Source organism: Neovison vison, chromosome 5, assembly GCF_020171115.1.
Source record: "Neovison vison isolate M4711 chromosome 5, ASM_NN_V1, whole genome shotgun sequence".
NCBI lineage: Eukaryota > Metazoa > Chordata > Mammalia > Carnivora > Mustelidae > Neogale > Neogale vison.
The window spans coordinates 64,073,922-64,092,081 of NC_058095.1; the positions used below are offsets into that span (position 1 = coordinate 64,073,922).

At 43.4% G+C, this 18,160-nt stretch overlaps 1 protein-coding gene and 1 non-coding gene across 5 annotated transcripts in view; one reads left to right on the plus strand and one right to left on the minus strand.

Annotated features, from left to right (window-relative positions):
- Positions 1–18,160, minus strand: part of SPECC1 (sperm antigen with calponin homology and coiled-coil domains 1) — a 281,456-nt gene that overhangs the window by 17,318 nt on the left and 245,978 nt on the right. For all 4 annotated transcript variants that reach the window (XM_044249204.1, XM_044249203.1, XM_044249205.1 and 1 more), the window contains one exon: positions 3,981–4,097. In XM_044249204.1, the coding sequence (XP_044105139.1) occupies positions 3,981–4,097 (117 nt within the window). The remainder of the gene's footprint in view (positions 1–3,980; positions 4,098–18,160) is intronic.
- LOC122908078 lies at positions 15,894–15,995 on the plus strand. The gene has a single exon (XR_006384870.1). It is a non-coding gene; the product is annotated as a U6 spliceosomal RNA (small nuclear RNA).

An 18,160-nucleotide genomic window follows, 5' to 3' on the forward strand; every position in this document is an offset into this window, starting at 1 on the left:
CCTCAGTTCCAGAAATGGCTTCAGAACAACAAAGCTGAAATAGATGTCTTATGTTTTTCATACAAACCTCTTTCAACCACACCTGAGTTTCTCTTCAAGAGGTGATTTTTCGAAAAACCCCAGATAGGGGTGCCTGGGTGGCTCAGTTGGTTAAAGCCTCTGCCTTTGTCATGATCCCAGGGTCCTGGGATTGAGCCCCTGCTGAGCAGAGAGCCTGCTTCCCCCTTTCTCTCTGCCTTTCTGACTACTTGTGATCTCTCTCTGTGAAATAAACAAAAAATTAAAAAAACAAACAAACAAACAAAAACCCAACCCAGATAAGCTAAGGATGGTGGCTGGCTGCTAGGGGAACCAGCTATGGGATCAGAGGGTTGGAACTTATATATCCCCTGACCCCAACCTCGGGGAGGGGAGACAGACCTGACATTGAGTTCCATCACTGAGAGCCAATGGTTTAACCAATCATACCTGTGTAAGGAAGCCTCCATTAAGCTCAAAAGGATGGGGTTCAACAAATGTTGCACCCCAAGGTCCAAGGGGACAGAAGCTCTTGTGCTTGGGACCATTTTGGACCTCCCCCTGAGGTGCCTTCATCCAGCTGACCATTAGTGTCCTTCAACATCCTTTGTAATAAACCGGTGACCTAGCAAGGAGACTGTTCTGAGTTCTGTGAGCCACTCCAGCAAATCAATCAAACCTAAGGAAGGGATCACGGAATCTCCGGTTTACAGCTGGTCGGTCAGAGCAAGGTGACAACTACATGGTCACCGGGGTCTGAAGTGGAGAGTGCCGTCTCATGGGACTGAGCCCTTAACCTGTGGGACGTGAAGGTGGACAGTGTCACACTTGAACTGAGTAACACTTGAGGACACCAAGCTGGTGTTACAGAACCACCCGGTTTGGGGAAAAAATCCCCATCTGTTTACAGAAATGTCAGAAAGGAAATGCTGGAGGCAGAGTGGATATAGACAAGGTTTTCCTTAGGGTTTCTCTCAGGACCTGGGACCGAGGTGATCTCCAGGCAGACCGGCTCTGCCTGCCCTATTGGATACAGTAGATACACCTGATATGTGGTTACTTAAATCAAAAGTAATTCAGATCACACATTCAACTTTCCACTCACTGAAAGCCACATTCGTTAACAGTCCAACGAACCAGCAGCTACCATATTGGGGAGCACAAACAGAGGACTTTTCCATCATTTTGCTTCCCTTAGGCAGCAATTACCTATGCCGTGATGACTCCTGAATTTGCCTCCAGCTCTGATCTCTGGTCTGAACTCCGCATTTATCATCCAATGGCCTGCCTGACCTTGCACACTGCATTCTTCAGGAACATCTCCCACTTAACATGATTAAAAACAACCGTTGTTTTGTTTTCCAAATGTTTAATGCTCTTGTGCGGCCTGCTTCGTGAACTACCAACAAAGCACCACACAAGAATTTTAGGTCTTGAGATTTTTATACGCTCTGGGATGGTTAATTCTATGTGTCAGCGTGGATTGGTCATGGTACCAGATGTTTGGCCAAACACTATTCTAGATGTTTCCATGAAGATATTTTTTTTTAAAAGATTTTATTTATTTATTTGACAGACAGAGACAAGTAGGCAGAGAAGCCAGCAGAGAGAGAGAGAGAGAGAGAGAGAGAGAGAGAGAAGGAAGTAGATTCCCTGCTGAGCAGAAAGCCCAATGCGGGGCTCGATCCCAGGACCTTGGGATCATGACCCGATCCGAAGGCAGAGGCTTTAAGCCACTGAGCCACCCAGGTGCCCCTCCATGAAGGTATTCTTAAGATGAGATTAATACTTAAATTGGCAGATTTTGGGTGAAGCTCATCATGGGCCATAGTGTGGGTAGGCCTCACCCCATCAGTTGAAGGCAAAAATAGAAAAAGTCTTATCTCCTTCGAAGAAGAGGGATTTCTGCCAGCAAACTGCCTTCAGATCTAAACTGTGGCACTCAATTTTCTTACACACACACACACACACACCCTATTACTTCTGTTTCTCTGGAGAACCCTGGAAAACACTCCAGAAAATTAAATCCCTCTGTTATTATCACCATCAGTGTCATGACCATGCCTTGAGCTTTATTTAAATCCCGGTGTGGGATTATCAAAACAGAACCTTCCAGCATCTCTATTCCTTCCCCATCTCGGAAAATGACCTGTCGGGCTAGACACACCTCTCTTTCCTCTTGTCCTCTCTCACAACTAACTAGTTCCTAAGTCCAGCTGATTCTGCATCTAAGACCTATTCTGAATCTTTCTCCATCTTTTTATCCAGGATGTTACCACCCCTGCTGCAGCTAATGGCTGGCATCAGGGACGCCGAGCCCTCACGCTGACAGCAGGCCTCACTCATTTATTCTCTTTCCAGCTCTTTTTTCACTTAACAGCCAAAGAGATCTTCCAAAAACACGAATTGTGTGTCTCTACCATTTAGAACCCTTTAGTGACTTCCCACTGAGGTTAGAGCAAGAGGAAGATTTCTTCCCAGAGTCACCTGTGGAAGCCTTGCAGGGTCTGGCCCTGGCTGGTCCCCAGAACCATCATAGGCCTGTCTTCCACACTCACTGCACTCCGGCCAATGGGCCTTCTTCCAAGTCCCCAACCCCAACTGTTTTCCTTGTCAGGCTGCTCCCTTCCTCTGGAAGGTTCCCCTAGCTCTTTCTATTACTAGCTCCTTATTTGTTCTGAAGAGCATTGCCTCTCAAAGAGGCCTTCTCAGCCTTCGTGATCTAAATCAGGAAACCTGTTCACTCCCACAGCATGAAGTTTCTATTATAGCTCTTCTGCAATTTATTTATTTATTTATAACATTACCTGTTATAGGTTTACTCACTTGTGGACCTGTGTCTCTACTTTAAAGAGCAAAGAATAGGTCTATATGGTTCACTGTTGTCTTTGTTACTGTGTATGATGTTTGGCAAGAAATATTTGTGGAGAGAATGAGCAGGGCCCAGAGCAGCATTTCCCAAAGTACACTCTCTGGGATAGGATTTTGCAGGATGTTCTACGTCATGGTTTGGCAAATTATCAGCCGGTGGACCAAACCTGGCTCACAGCCTGTTTTCATAAAAAAGTTTTATTGGAACACAGCATGCCCATTTGTTTTCTCTGGGGTCACTTGGGTGCTACCATGGTAGATGAGTAGCTGTGATGAAGACCTTGGACCCATGAAGTCCACCATTTGGCCCTTAAAAATTTGTTGACTCTTGTTATAGGTAATTGTATTTAAAAAGTCTATGGATCTGATAAATGTAGGGTTAAACAAAGTCACACAGGTTTCTTTCAGCGGGACTTCTTTTTTTTTTTTTTTTTTAAAGATTTTATTTATTTATTTGACAGAGAAAGATTACAAGTAGGCAGAGAGGCAGGCAGAGAGAGAGAGAGGAGGAGGAAGCAGGCTCCCTGCTGAGCAGGGAGCCCGATGCGGGACTCGATCCCAGGACCCTGAGATCACGACCTGAGCCGAAGGCAGCGGCTTAACCCACTGAGCCACCCAGGCGCCCTCAGCGGGACTTCTTGAAGTCGTTACCGTGCTAATGAGCGTCATGAATCTCTGAGAATGTGACATAATATACAGTTTCCTAAGCTCATCTGAGCAGCTAGATCCTTTTGGTGGAGCTTCTGGTTCTTTGGAAAAGACTTCGAAAATGCTGGCCAAGGTCTTAAAACCACGAAGGTGAAATTTCATCAGGGCTTTCTCTCAAAAAATGAGTTATAGGAACTTCTCAGCAGTCACAGTAAGTTGGTCTTCATCCCATTTTTCCAGACCATGAGGGACACTGAAAGGTATTTACTGAGGGTAGGATCCTACAGCCTCATCATTCGCTCAAGAGTTCTCTCTGCCTGGTATCAATATCCTAGTTTCCACGTGGAGTCTATGAACACCACCCCATTGGGAAGTATGGTATTATAGGAATTCCCCTCACATGTTCTAGAGGATAACCAGAGGTGACTGGGCAGGTGACTTACTTTCTCCTGACTGTTCAGCTCCTGATACGGAATGTGGGCAGGCAGGTAGGTATGGAGGAGAGCACAGAAGGCCAAACCATCGCTCCAGCTGCTGCTGAAATTGGTGATATCGATGTTCTGTGGGTGGGGAGGAAAAGCAGCATTAATCTCCAAACTGTGCAACGGCAGAGAGGATGAAGGAGACTATGAAATGGGGGTATCCACCTCTGGGTTTGCAGGAAGGCCAGATAAGAAACCACGCAAGACTTCAGGAAGTCCATTTAATTCTGGTACCAGCAATGGCTTGGTGTCGCCCAAATCCACTCACAGAATTGTATGAAGAAAAGCCTTCAGGGCTCCAAACCCTGGGAATTTATGCCTGCCCAGTGGTATATTAAAAGCTTGGAGACATCTTACTCTCAAATCCACCCACTCAATCAGCTTTCCATGTCCCAGCACTGCCCAGATTTATCTGGTCAAGGAGGAATCCTCACCATGATCGTCATGACATATGACCCCAATGAACAACAGGTAGACCAAGAGAAAACAAGATCTTAAACACCTAGATGGCTGGTCTCATAGCTTATTCCTGCTAATACCCTCTTCTCCCAAAACTTGAAGGGCTTCTCAGGGAGAAAGAAACCCCCCCATACTCAACAGTGTCCTTGCTAGCACATCAAATACCCAAGGTTTATGAGGCCTCCCAAGGGAAGACGGAGTCCTCCTCTGGATTCGGTGGATACCCCAGCAGATGCTTGGAACAGAGTGATGAGGAAAACAGAATCTTTAGAGGCAGGCAGCCCACGGAGACAACAAAGTGGGCAGAGGTGAATGGACGGTGAAGACGCGGCTCTTTCTGACTGTGTGGATGTGACTTCCCACTCCCACTGCCCAAACCACATGCCCATCAGCAGCAGCTCAACCCGACTATCTGGGGAGTGACATAGGATGTCTCCCCCAGAAGCGATGGCACTTGACTAGAGGAGGAGGGGTGAAGAGGAACACGATGCGAAGGTAAATTGGAATAGGGGGAGGGAGACTCTTTATGTGTGTGTAAAAAGCTTTGAAGAACACAGGGAGGTGGAAATGTGTAATAAAATATGGTACAGTTTTCCCATGCGTGTTCCTGAGGGGTTTGGAAGCAAATGGCCCGCCATCTCATTTGAGCATTTTATCTAGATTTTCCCTGTGTTAGTCTGAGCTAGCTTGGCCGCTAGTGATGAGGTAGGTTCAAATGGCTCATTTTACAGGAAAGACACGGAGGCCAGAAGCAGCGGCATCCGCGCATCACACACACCGGGTTTACCTGCATGACGGACACTCCGGCAGGCCAAGTCCCCACCCTGTGGCCCTTTCTATCAAACCTCTCCTGGCTTCTAGCCAGAGTCCAGGATGACCCAGGTGGACCCCAGAACGTTCTCCCACAAAGTGCCGCCGTTCAGGGAAGTCAGATTCTCCAGCCTGTTTGCACTTAAGTTTACCTGGGGGAAGCTATCTGGCCGAGGGCAACACACAACCATAATAATGCCTCTTCGTTCCGGTTTTCATGACTCAAGCACAACCGGATTTTAAGAGCTGCTAAGCGTCCGTGTTACATAAAAGTCTGAGAATGCCCCGTCTCCGTTTTCGGGCTGAATGTGCACCAGCCCGGCCTCCTGGTAAGCTGATCATTTGCATTCTTGGCTTCAGACAGTCTCTCTGGAGACTCTGGAACTATCTGATGGGGTCTGGATGCTGCTTTGGAAATGGGAAACACTGTAATTTTGAATTTTCTGAAGAGGTCTGCATGTTAAAAAAGAAGAGGAAAGACATGGGGGGGGGGCACATCCTGTCCAGTTCACTCGAAGTCTCAGGCACTAGAACCAGATGCTCATTGGGCCCTGGGGAGTGGGGGCAAGGAGCCGGGGTGGGCCAGCCTTTGGAAAACCAGGCCTCCCAGTGCTCGTCGACACAGAGTCTCCTTCCTTACTTTGGCACACAGAGGTCATCTGAGACCCCGTCTCCAAGCCCATCTCTCATGGTGCCTGCGACCTGGCAGAAGGAAAGTTCTTTCCAGGGATCGCTTGCTGATGGCTATTGCTCATGCTCGGTACTAGGGCATCTGTGAAAATGGGACGGGCATGTGCCACACCCGGAAGTGTTCACTCCAAGAGGCAATGTCGACATACATCCCATTTCGTCATCAAAAGAAACTGAGGCCCTAAGAAGTGGTGTTTTTGTCAGAAAGGCCACATTTTAAGTAGAAAGCCAAACATCCAATGAATGACCAAGATGGAAGTCCCTGAGATATGAGGGCTCACAACGTGTGTGGTACTGGGCGTCTCCTCGTTTAATGCTCAGAATGACAATACCTGGTAAGTAGCACTGTACCCACTTCACAGATGAGGAAGCCAAAGCAGAAAGAAATATCGCTGGGGCCACAGTCGGGGCAAATCACAGGTCTGCCTGACAGCAAAGCACGTCATGTTAGCTGTCCTTCCTTCCTCCTGTGGAGCAGTTTTTGACCTTTAAGTATAAATGAGCAACAGGTAGAAACTATAAAGTCTAGTTGAAAAAAATTAGTCTAAACGACTCACAACATCAGGAGAGCTCAGAGAACCTGGATGCCTCTGGACAGATGGCAGCTTGCGGGCCTTTCTGGAAACATGAAGCCCGCTATACATCAGACCCTGGTACTTCAGCAGCAAGACCACACCCAACACTAAACAAGAAAGTGCCCTATTTAAAAAAAAAATGGAATTATGGAAATTCCAAATCTAGGCGGGTTATCAAGTCCAACATCCGGGTGAGGAAATGCTTCTCTTTCCTGTAACCCACAGGCACCACGTTTAAGACTGAGTTGTTCCGACACTGGAAGAGATGGAAGACAATCAGTGGTGATCAGTGATCTGCAGCACTGTACTCATCCCAAGGCTATCAAGTAAAGATTCTACCCTTCTTAGGATACAGTGGAACAGCTCAATTCTAGTTCCCTGAATGTCACTTGAAATGAAATCCCCATTCCACTGGAGCAACAAGAGTGTCAACAATTCCCAACTCAACGCAGCTGTTCAAACAACTGAAAACGTGCACACGTTTCTGATACCTCACGTAAGAGGATGGAAGCACTGTACAAATCTCAGGGGTGGTTTGTTACTATCGTTATTATAAAGGTGGTTCGTTACCACTCACTGAGGTATATTTTTGGGAGCTGTATGATGTATCTTGGTGAATGAGGAGTTAGCAGATGTTGGAGGGAAAGCTACGCTTTGAGGCAGGGTATGTGGAAAATGGAGCCTAATCAGACAAACACCCCCAAGAGGTGTTAGTTAATATATTCGTTTTCCCAATTACCATTCAGCTGAATTCTGAGGGGCTCATCAAAAGAATAACTAAGAGCAAAAACAGAAAATGATCAACAAGGCATTCTACAAGCTGTATAGTCAGTTATTTTCTTTGTTATCTATTCCTGAATAAAACTGAATGGGATAATAATAATAAAAAAAAACTGAATGGGATAATTGTTACCCTTAACTGGGAGTTAGGAATGGGCTGGGAGCAGGCTGGGGATTCTGGGGGTGCAGGCAATACTGTGTTTCTAGACCGGGATGCTAACTGCACGGGTACCTTCATGTTGTGAAATTTCACAGAATGGTATTCTTTTTTTTTTTTTTTAAAGATTTTATTTATTTATTTGAGAGAGACAGTGAGAGAGAGCATGAGCGAGGAGAAGGTCAGAGAGCGAAGCAGACTCCCCATGGAGCTGGGAGCCTGATGTGGGACTCGATCCCGGGACTCCAGGATCACGCCCTGAGCCGAAGGTAGTCGTCCAACCAACTGCGCCACCCAGGCGTCCCACAGAATGGTATTCTTGCATGTTCTATCTCAGTAAGAAAGGGAGGGAGGGAGGGAAGATGAGAGGAAGGGAAGAAGGAAAGCGGGAAAGAAAGATGAACTGATCGTCTTAAGGGAATGAACTGCGGCTGTTAAAAAGACAGCGAACTTTCTGGATTTTATGTCCTGTAAGAGTTACCAAGGGGGAAAAAGCAGAGGAACAACCAAAAGAAACTTCTTGCTGATTATTTCCCCAAGGGAAAGGGTATTTACTCTTTGCAAGTTGTCTAACTTTCTCTGGGATATAAATACCTTAGCGATATTTCTGAGTGGAAAAGAATTCCAGGAAAGGAAGTCTCAGATATATACATAAATGGTATATGGTATCAGATACACATAAATATATATACGGTAACATTCCAAGCAGCTCCAACACTCGTTAAGTTTCTACGAATGCTCAGACGAAGATTTTGTAAGATAAAGAATTTTGCCTTCAGTGCAGCAAAAGACATTTGAGAAAAGCAAATACACAGAATAGTACTTACATGAGAAGCTAAACTAATTTCAGTGACTATCCAAACATATTCCCTTGAGTGGCTGAGAGTGCTGACAAATGAAGTTCTACAAGGGTGAATGCAGAGGTCGCACTCGTAAATAACACAGGGGGACAAAAGCAAAGCAAAACCCCAGCAAGCTACAGCACTTGCTTCCAGAAGGTTCATTTCACTTGCCTTTTGTTGCCTGGAGACACCAGAGCCTGGAGGGAGAAGCTGCAGAACGCAGGCTGGAATAGGTCCCACGCTCAACCTCACGGAGGCCACAGCTGGATTCTACAGCTGTCTGACCTCATTCCCACCACTTCACCTTTTCTGAGATCTCTAGCTTCCTCCGTTAGATTTCTGTGAATGGGTTGACTCTGTGTGCACTAAACTTAAAAGTCTAAAAAAAGTTAAAAAAGAAAAAAAAAACAAAAACAAAACCCAAAGCTTCTGGGAAGAAGTCAAGAGACCGATGAGAAAATGTAGTCTGGTTGAGTCTAGAAAGACAGTAGGGTGGAAGCATCCTCAGTGCACCTCGTCCACAGACAGGCCAAAGCTCCTGTCTTGGACAGGCCTAGAGCACCTCCCTCTCAAAGTACCCCAAAACCAACCGAACAGCTCTTCCCCAGCTAAAGATGGAAGGAAAGCCACATGGAGAAGGATAGGAGGCGCAGAGACATGTGTGGGAACCAAACCCTCAGTGCAGTGACCTACAAGTGGGGAGGACGTCAAGTGGGGAGTGAGGGGATCAAGGACCACATCAGGTAGCCCCCCACCACTATGATAAGAAGAATGTCCATGATGTCTGGCTTTAAAAATCAGTGAGACTTAAACCTGGGAGAGGCCAAGAGCTATAGGAAACAGACTCAATGAAGAAATCAAAGAGAAGGGCGCCTGGGTGGCTCGGTGGGTTAAGCCGCTGCCTTCGGCTCAGGTCATGATCTCAGGGTCCTGGGATCGAGTCCCGCATCAGGCTCTCTGCTCAGCGGGGAGCTTGCTTCCTCCTCTCTCTCTCTGCCTGCCTCTCTGCCTACTTGTGATCTCTCTCTGCCAAATAAATAAATAAAATATTTTAAAAAAAAAGAAATCAAAGAGAAAATTCAAAAATATCTGGAAACAAGTGAAAATGGAAACAAAATAGTTCAAAATTTTGGGGATGTGGCAAAAAGGGTTGTAAAAGGAAATGTATAGCAATACGGGTCTATTTCGGGAAACAAGAAAAATTTCAAATAAACAATCTAACATTATGTCAAATTAGGAACTAGAAAAGGGAGAAAAAACAAAGCCCAAAGTTAATAGAAGGAAAGAAATAATAAGATTCGAGTGGAAATAACTAAAATAGAGACATAGAAAAATAGAAAAGCTCAATGAACTAAGAGCCATTCTTTTTTTTTTTTTAAGATTTTATTTATTTATTTGACAAAGATCACAAGTAGGCAGAGAGGCAGACAGAGAGGAAGGGCAGCAGGCTCCCTGCTGAGCAGAGCGCCTGATGTGGGGCTCAATCCCAGGACCCTGGGATAATGACCTGAGCCGAAGGTAGAGGCTTTAACTCACTGAGCCACCCAGGTGCCCCTAAGAGCCAGTTCTTTGAGAAGATAAACAAAATTGATCAAGTTTCAGCCAGATGCATCAAGAAAAAAGAGGACTAAAATCAGAAATGAATGAGAAATTACAACCAATGCCACAAAACACAAAGAATTATAAAAAAATACCATGAAAAATTATATGCCACAAAGTTGGACAACTAGAGGAAATGGATAAATTCCTAGAAACATACTATCTTCCAAAACTGAGAAAGAAATAGAAAATCTGAACAGACTGATTATGAGTAATGAAACTGAATCGGTAATATTAAAAAAAAAAAAAAAGAAACTACCAATAAACAGAAGTCCAGGATAGGATGGCTTCACAGGTAAGTTCTACAAAATGTTTATTTTTATTTATTTTTTAAAAAGAGTTACTTATTTTAGAGTGAGAGTGTGCCCACGGATTGGGGGAGGGGCAGGGGGAGAGGGAGAAAGAGACTCTTAACCAGACTTTGCTGAGCACAGAGCCAATGTGGGGCTTGATCTCACCACCTGAGCTAAAACCAAGTCGGATGCTTAACCTGCTGCACTACCCAGTCGCACCTCTATGAAACACTTAAATAAGAATTAATACCTGTCCTTCCAAAACTACTCCAAAAACTTGAAGAGGAAGGAATGCTTCCAAATTCATTTCATGAGGCCAGTATTACCCTGATACCAAAACCAAAGACACAACAAAAAAGAAAATTATAAGCCAAAATCCCTGATAAAAATAGATGCAAAAATCCTCAACAAAATATGAGCAAACCCAGAAAAAGACAAATGCCATATGATTTCACGTGTGTGTGTAATCTAAAAAGCAAAACAAGGGCGTCTGGGTGACTGAGTGGGTTAAGCGTTGGACTCTTGGTTTCAATGCAGGTTGCCTCAGGGTCATGAGATCAAGCCCTGTGTCAGGCTCCACACTCAGCACAAGGTCTGCTTGAGATTCTCTCCCTCTCTCCCTGCCCCCCCAATTTCTCTCTCTGTCTAAAATAAATAGATAAATACATAAACAAAATCTTAAAAAAAAATGAAAAGCAGAACAAATAACAACAAAAGAGAAAGAGACTCCTAAATACAGAGAATGAACTGGTAGTGGCCAGAGGACAGAGTGTGGGGAGGATAGGCAAAATAGGTGAAAGGGATTAGGAGGTACAAATTTCCAATTATAAAATAGGTCAGTGCCACAAATGAAAAGTAAAGCACAGGGAACCCAGTCAATAATATTCTAATAACATTGTATGGTGACACACGGTAACTACACCGATCCTGGTGAGTTGTTCAAACATTCTGTGTTATACCTGAAACCAACTCTATGTCAGATGCACTTCAAAAATAAGTTAAAATAATGAATACTGTTTTTCTGAAAATAAATAAATTGGGAAAAAAATAAGTTAAAAACATGTGACTAAACCCTATGCAGCAATTTATTTTTATTTGCCATAGTCAAGTAGGATTTACCAGTAGAAGGTTCAGTATCTGCAAATCAAGCAACACGAAACAAAACGAAGGGTAAAGATCATATGATCGTCTCAGTAAATGCAGAAAAGTATCTGACAAAACTCAACGTTCATTCAGGATAAAACCTCTAAACAAAGCAGGCTTTGAGGGACCCACCTCAACCGAATGAAGGCTGTATATGACAAACCCACAGCTAGCATCATACGAAATGGTTAGAAGCTGTATGCTTTCCCTCTAAGATCAGGCACAGGACAAGGGTGTCCATTTTTATTCAACAGAGTAGTGAAAGTCCTAGCCACAGCTGCCAGACAAGAGAAAGAAAGAAAATGCATCCAGATGGGTAAGGAAGAAGTCAAACTACCTGCAGATGACATGATACTATATGTAGAAAGCCTGAAAGACTTCACCAAAAAACCCATCAGAACTGATAAATGAATTCTGTAAAGTCACAGCATACAAGATTAATATTCAGAAATCTGTTGTATTTCTGTACACTAATAATGAACTAGCAGGAAGAGAAATTAAGAAAACAATCCCATTTATACTCGCATCGAAAAGAATGAAATAACTAGGAATAAATTTAATTAAGGAAGTGAAAAAACCTGTATCCTAAAAACTATGACATCACTGAAAGTAACTGAAGATGACTCAAATAAATGGAAATGACAACCATACTCATGAAGTGGAAAAACTGATATTGTTAAAATGTTCATACTCCCCAACACGATCTACAGATTCAAGGCAGTCCCTATCCAAATACCAACAATACTTTTCACAGAAATACAACCAATAACCATAAAATTTGTAGGGCACCACAAGAGACCCTGAACAGCCCAATAATCTTGAGAAGGAAGAACAAGGTTGGAGGCATCACAATCCCAGGTTTCAAGATACTCAACAGACCTGTAGGAATCAAAACAGTATGGTACTGGCACAAAATCAGACATAGAGATCACTGGAACAGAATAAAGGCCCAGAAATAACCCCATGCTTATATGATCAATTAGGAGATGAGAAGGGTCACAAAGGAGGTGAGAATATATACAAGGAGGAAAGGACAATCTCTTCAGTAAATGGTGCTGGGAAAACTGGACAGCCACATGCAGAACAATGAAACTGCGCCACTTGCTTGCACCATACACAACAATAAACTCAAAATGCTTAAAGACCTAAACATGAGACTCGAAACCCTAAAACTCCTAAAAGAAAATGGGCAGTAAATTCTTAACATTGGTCTTGGCAATATTTTCTTTGGATCGGTCTCCTTTGGCAAGGGCCACAAAAGCAAAAATAAACCACTGGGACTACATCAAGCTCAAAAGTTTTCACACAGCGAAGGAAATCATCAGCAAAAGGAAACGGCAACTTGCTATGTTTGCTAATGACATATATGACAAAGGCTGAACATCCAAAGTATATAAAGAACTCCTGTAACTCAATAACAAAACAAAACAAAAACAAGCAATCCAATTTAGAAAATGGGCAGAAAGGGCACCTGGGGGCTCAGTCAGTTGAGCGTCTGCCTTGGGCTCAGTTCATGATTTCAGGGTCTTGGGATCGAGCCCCACATTGTTGGCTCCCCGCTCAGTGGGGAGCCTGCTTCTCCCTCTGGCTCTTCCCTTTTTGGTTTGTGCTTTCTCTCTTGCCCGCTCTCTCTCAAATAAATACATAAAAAAATTTAAAATTAAAAAAATGGGCAGAGGAAATGAATAGGCATTTTCTCAAAAAGACATGAAAACATACAGATTGGCTGGCAGACGCGTGAAAAGATGCTCCGCATCACTCGTCATCAGGGAAATGCGTATCAAAACCACAACGAGACTGTCACCTCACACCAGTCAGACGCCTAGTATCAAAGAGACAAGAAATAATAAGCATTGGCGAGGATGTGGAGAAAAGGGAACGCTCATGCACTGTTGGTGGGAATGTAAACTGGTGCAGCCACTAGTAAAAACAGCAGGGAGGTCCCTCGAAAAATTAAGAATAGCAATACCATATGATCCAGTAATTCCACTTCTGGGTATTTGCCAAAGAATATAAAAATAGCAATCTGAAAATAAGTATGCCCTCCCACGCTTACTGAAGCATTACTTACAATAACCAAGTTATGGAAGCGACCTGGGTAACGAAGACGGGATACATGCGTGCACGGATATTACTCGGTTGTAAAAAAGAATGAAATCTTGCTGTTTGTGACATGTAAGAGCCCAGAGGGTGTTATGCTAAGTGAGATAAGCCAGAAAGAAAAGACATGTGCCATATAGTTTCACTTACATGTGGAATATAAAAAAACAAAGTGTATGAACAAACACGAAACCAGAAACGAACTAAGAAATATAAAGAATAAACTGGTGGCGGCCACTGGGGGAAGGGTGGAGAGATGGACAAAGGTTAAGAGGATTAAAAGCTACAGACTCCTGGGGTGCCCAGGTGGCTCAGTCAGTTCAGCATCTGCCTTCAGGTCCGGTCACCATGCCAGAGTCCCGGGATCGAGCCCCGCATAGGGTTCTTTAGTCAGTGGGGAGCCTGCTTCTCCCTCTCCCTCTTGCTCCTCACCCCTACTCATGCCCTCTTGCTTTGTCTCAAAAAAATAAATAAAATCCTTTTTTAAAAAGGAGGTACAAACTTCCATTTATCAAATAAATATTTCATGGGGATGAAAAGTACAGCACAGGGAATATAGTCAACAATATTATAGTGGGTTTGGGTAGTGATAGATGGTGGGTGACAGACTTCAATGGGGAGCATTTAGTAATACATACAAACAATCTAAATGTTGACTCACTCTGTCATATGTCTGAAACTAATATTGTATGCTGACTGTAATTCAGTTAAATAGTAAAAAAGAAAATGCAGTTTTTTTCACTGCTGCAGGAACTTGAGGTCTTGGACACACCGTGACCTAAATATCCTCGTTCTTGGGACTCCTCTGAGACTCTTTTGAGACATTTTTACTGTCCCAGCTGTAGAAACAGACCCAGTATGGCTGGGGGGTGGGCAGGAAGGGGGAGTAATAATGTGTAGATCAGAGAGGACAAAAGAAGTTCATTTCTCACCAAGGTTCAGCACGTGCAGGAAGTGCCCTGGAAATACCAAGCTTATTTTGAAGATCTGGTGGAAAACATGATAGAGCATATGCACATGTAAGTGGGTCTGTGTGAAATTGGACGTGTGAAATAGCAACGAATGCAGCCTACCCTTCCTTCCCTGCGCACGGGCTTGGGGTTCGTTCCTTGCCTTGGGTAGATGTCTACACCCATCTGGTTCTAGTATCTTTGTTCCCATCTTGGGCTATCTGGTAAACATCCAACAGTCTGGCCACCCATGGCCACATGGACAGAGTAGTCCACAGTCGTAGACATAGGGTGACTCACACACAGACCACCTGGAACCCTTCTCTGCACAGCTTTTTCCTTTCTGATGCCCCCTTTCTGCCCTAGAAAGCTGCTATCTCAGCCGCCACTGATGGCTGCCTCCCTCAGCTCCATGGGACTGCCATGCTCAGCTCCCACTCCAGCTTTCTACACTGTGACACAGAAACCGTTCCCAAGCCGAGGCCTGCTGACCATGGGCGTCCCATCATGAGTTTCCCTTCTCTCAGACATTAGTTGTCTAGAGATAAGCTCCAGATGGCTAAATTTAAAAGCCAAAGTTAGACATTATTAGAATCTAGACAAATAGCTTTATACTCTTGAGGGAAAGAAAGCCACGTAAGGTATAAAACGCAAAGAGGATAAAAGGATGGAGAAAACAGATTACATAAAATTAAACTTTTGTATAACAAAATTAAAAATAATACATATATACATACAGTAAACTACTAAATCCAGAATATATTCTTATAATAAATAAGAGATAACAAGCCACGGGAAAACTGACAGAGGAATGAATCAGTAATGCACTGAAGAGGAAATAGTCAGAAACATTTGGAAAGGTGTTAGGTCTCTCCAGAAAATAAAAATAGTAACTATTTTCATTCATCAAGTTGGCAAAAGTTAAGGTTTTTCATTCATGGAGTTAATGAAGATGTGGGAAATGCGTATTCCTGTTTTTGTTTTTTGTTTTTAAAGAGGGAGAGAGAGAATGAGAGAGAATGAGAAGGGGAACGGGCAGAGGGAGAGGGAGAGAGAATCTTAAGTAGGTTCCGCACCCAGCATGGAGCCTGATGCTGGGCTCAATCCCACGACCCTGAGATCATGACCTGACCTGAAATCAAGAATCAGATGCTTAACTGACTGAGTCACCCAGGCACCCCAAAATGGGTATTCTTATATTGACTGATGGGAATATAAATTGGTACAGGCTTCTGGGAGGCAAGTGCAAACATATTTTTAAAAAATAAAAATATAACTTGACCAAGTAATTCCACATGTAGGTATCTATTCTAGAGAAAATCTATTCTGTTTTCTCTGCCAAAAGACACACCCACAAACATGTTTGCTACAGCATTACTGTTCATAATGGGGAACTAGAAATATCCTAGTTGTCTACCGATTAAGCTAAGCAAACTTGTTTTTGCTTTTCATAAACATTTTCCAAAACCGTCTATAGTACTCACTTTGGCAGCACATATATTGGAATTGGAACAACAGAGATTAGCATGGTCTCTGAGCAAGGATGGCATACAAAACTGTGAAGTATTCCATATTGAAAAACAGACAAATAAAATAATCTAAGCTCAGTTTTTTAATCTTTGTCATTCCTGGGAAAACTCTGATGTTCTGGGTTTTCATGGGTCTGCTATATGCCATTTTTTCTAGATACTTGATGTTTCTCAGTAATTACTAGTAATCTCTCAATAATTATTACTGACATTATTATAAACATCAATCTAGAGGACTGGTCCTATACCTGTCTCCATTATCACTGACTTTGAGGTAGTCTGGGAGGGACAGAGGATAAGAAATGGATAGAGTTGGGGTGCCTGGGTGGCTCAGAGGGTTAAGCCTCTGCCTTCAGCTCAGGTCATGATCTCAGGGTCCTGGGATCGAGTCCTGCATCCAGCTCTCTGCTTGGCGGGGAGCCTGCTTCCTCCTCTCTCTCTCTCTCTCTGCTTGCTTCTCTGCCTACTTGTGATCTCTCTCTGTCAAATAAATAAGTTAAAAAAATCTAAAAAAATAAATATTAAAAAAAAAGAAATGGATAGAGTCAAAACCCAAAAAAGATTTCAACAGGCCAGAAACAGGAAACCAAATTAAGTGCCATGACATTTTACTTTTCAGTGTCTTTTTTTGTGTTTTCCAATTTTTCTACAATGACCATGTATTACTTTTATAATTAGGAAAAATAATGTTATTAAAAATATTAATGACATCACTTACAGACAAATTAGGCCCATGTCAATTCCAAGGCAACGAATGAGTAAGAGCCCTACTAACTGTATGTTTTTAGGATGAAGAGGTCCTGAAAAAAGATAGTTTTTGTTTTGTTTTGTTTTGTTTTCCCCAAAAAATGTTAACAAAGAAGACTAAAAAGACTTGGCTGTAGACAAGGGAGGGAAGACACAATTAAGAAGTTGCTAGAAAGGCAGACTAGAGACGTTAAGTTTTTTCTTTTCCTTTTGCAACGGATTTAAGGCAGCTACAGATTCTCTGTAATCTTCCTGCTAAGGGGCAAAGTCTAATTCTCCTCTTCTGGAATCTGGGCTGGCCTTTTTGCTTGAATGGGGACGAAGCAGTATTTGTGACTCACAGGGTGGGTCATAAGAAGCCTCCAACTTTTACTGAGTGCTCTTGGAACACTGTCTCTGGGAGTTCTGAGGCTCCTGAGGTATGTGGAAACTCAGACCAGCCAAGTACAGAGGCCTCCTGGAGAGAGACTGCCAACCCCCAACTGTCCCAGCCTCTAGCCATTGGAGGCCCCAGACATGGAGGAATACAAGAGTTGACCTGTGGGTCAACTGTAGGCCTAAACTACAGACATGTGAACAAAATGAACACTGTTGCACTGTAACCCACTAAGTTTTGGGGGTAGTTATATAGCCATAGAGAACTCAGAACATCTGACTTTACGTACTTCTTTCACAACTGTTGCAAATGGGAGAATGGATAGCAACTTTTTGTTCCTCAAGCAAATCACTTTGGGGTTCCTTGGAACTCCTGCCTCTTCTGACCCTATGCACCTTCCTGCTTTAATCTCTTGTTTCTTGACTTAATTTTAGATGGCCAATCATCTCCCAAATCAAGTCTGAAAGCTTCTGTTCTCCTCTTACAGATTTAAAAAATGTGGCCCTACTCAATCTGGTCAACTAAATGTCTTCAGTCCTCTTACACACGTGCCACGGGAACCGCATCCAGGTCTGTTTCCACCATTTGCCATATCTGTTCTGGAATACCTATGATGGGTGAAGACGGGTTACGAAGTAGGGCCTGATGTATTACAGCTTCACCTTATTCTTCCAGTCAGGTTGGGCCAATGTGCCTTCATTATGACTTTCTGGAAACTTCCTTGGCCGTTTTTACTTATTCTTCTGGGTGTATTTTTAATTATTTTACATTCAAGACTAAAGAAATCCTGCGGGATTTTAGTTGGAATCCAATTATATTTAGAGGAATAATTTACCTTTTTTAAAAAAGATTTTATTTATTTATTTATTTGACAGAGAGAGAAAGAGAGATCACAAGTAGGGAGAGAGGCAGGCAGAGAGGGAGGGGAAAACAGGCTCCCTGCCGAGCAGAGAGCCCAATGCGGGGCTCCATCCCAGGACCCTGAGATCATGACCCAAGCCGAAGGCAGTGGCTTAACCCACTGAGCCACCCAGGTGCCCCTAGAGGAATACTTTACTTTTTTAATGATTTCTTCCTACTCTTTATCCTCC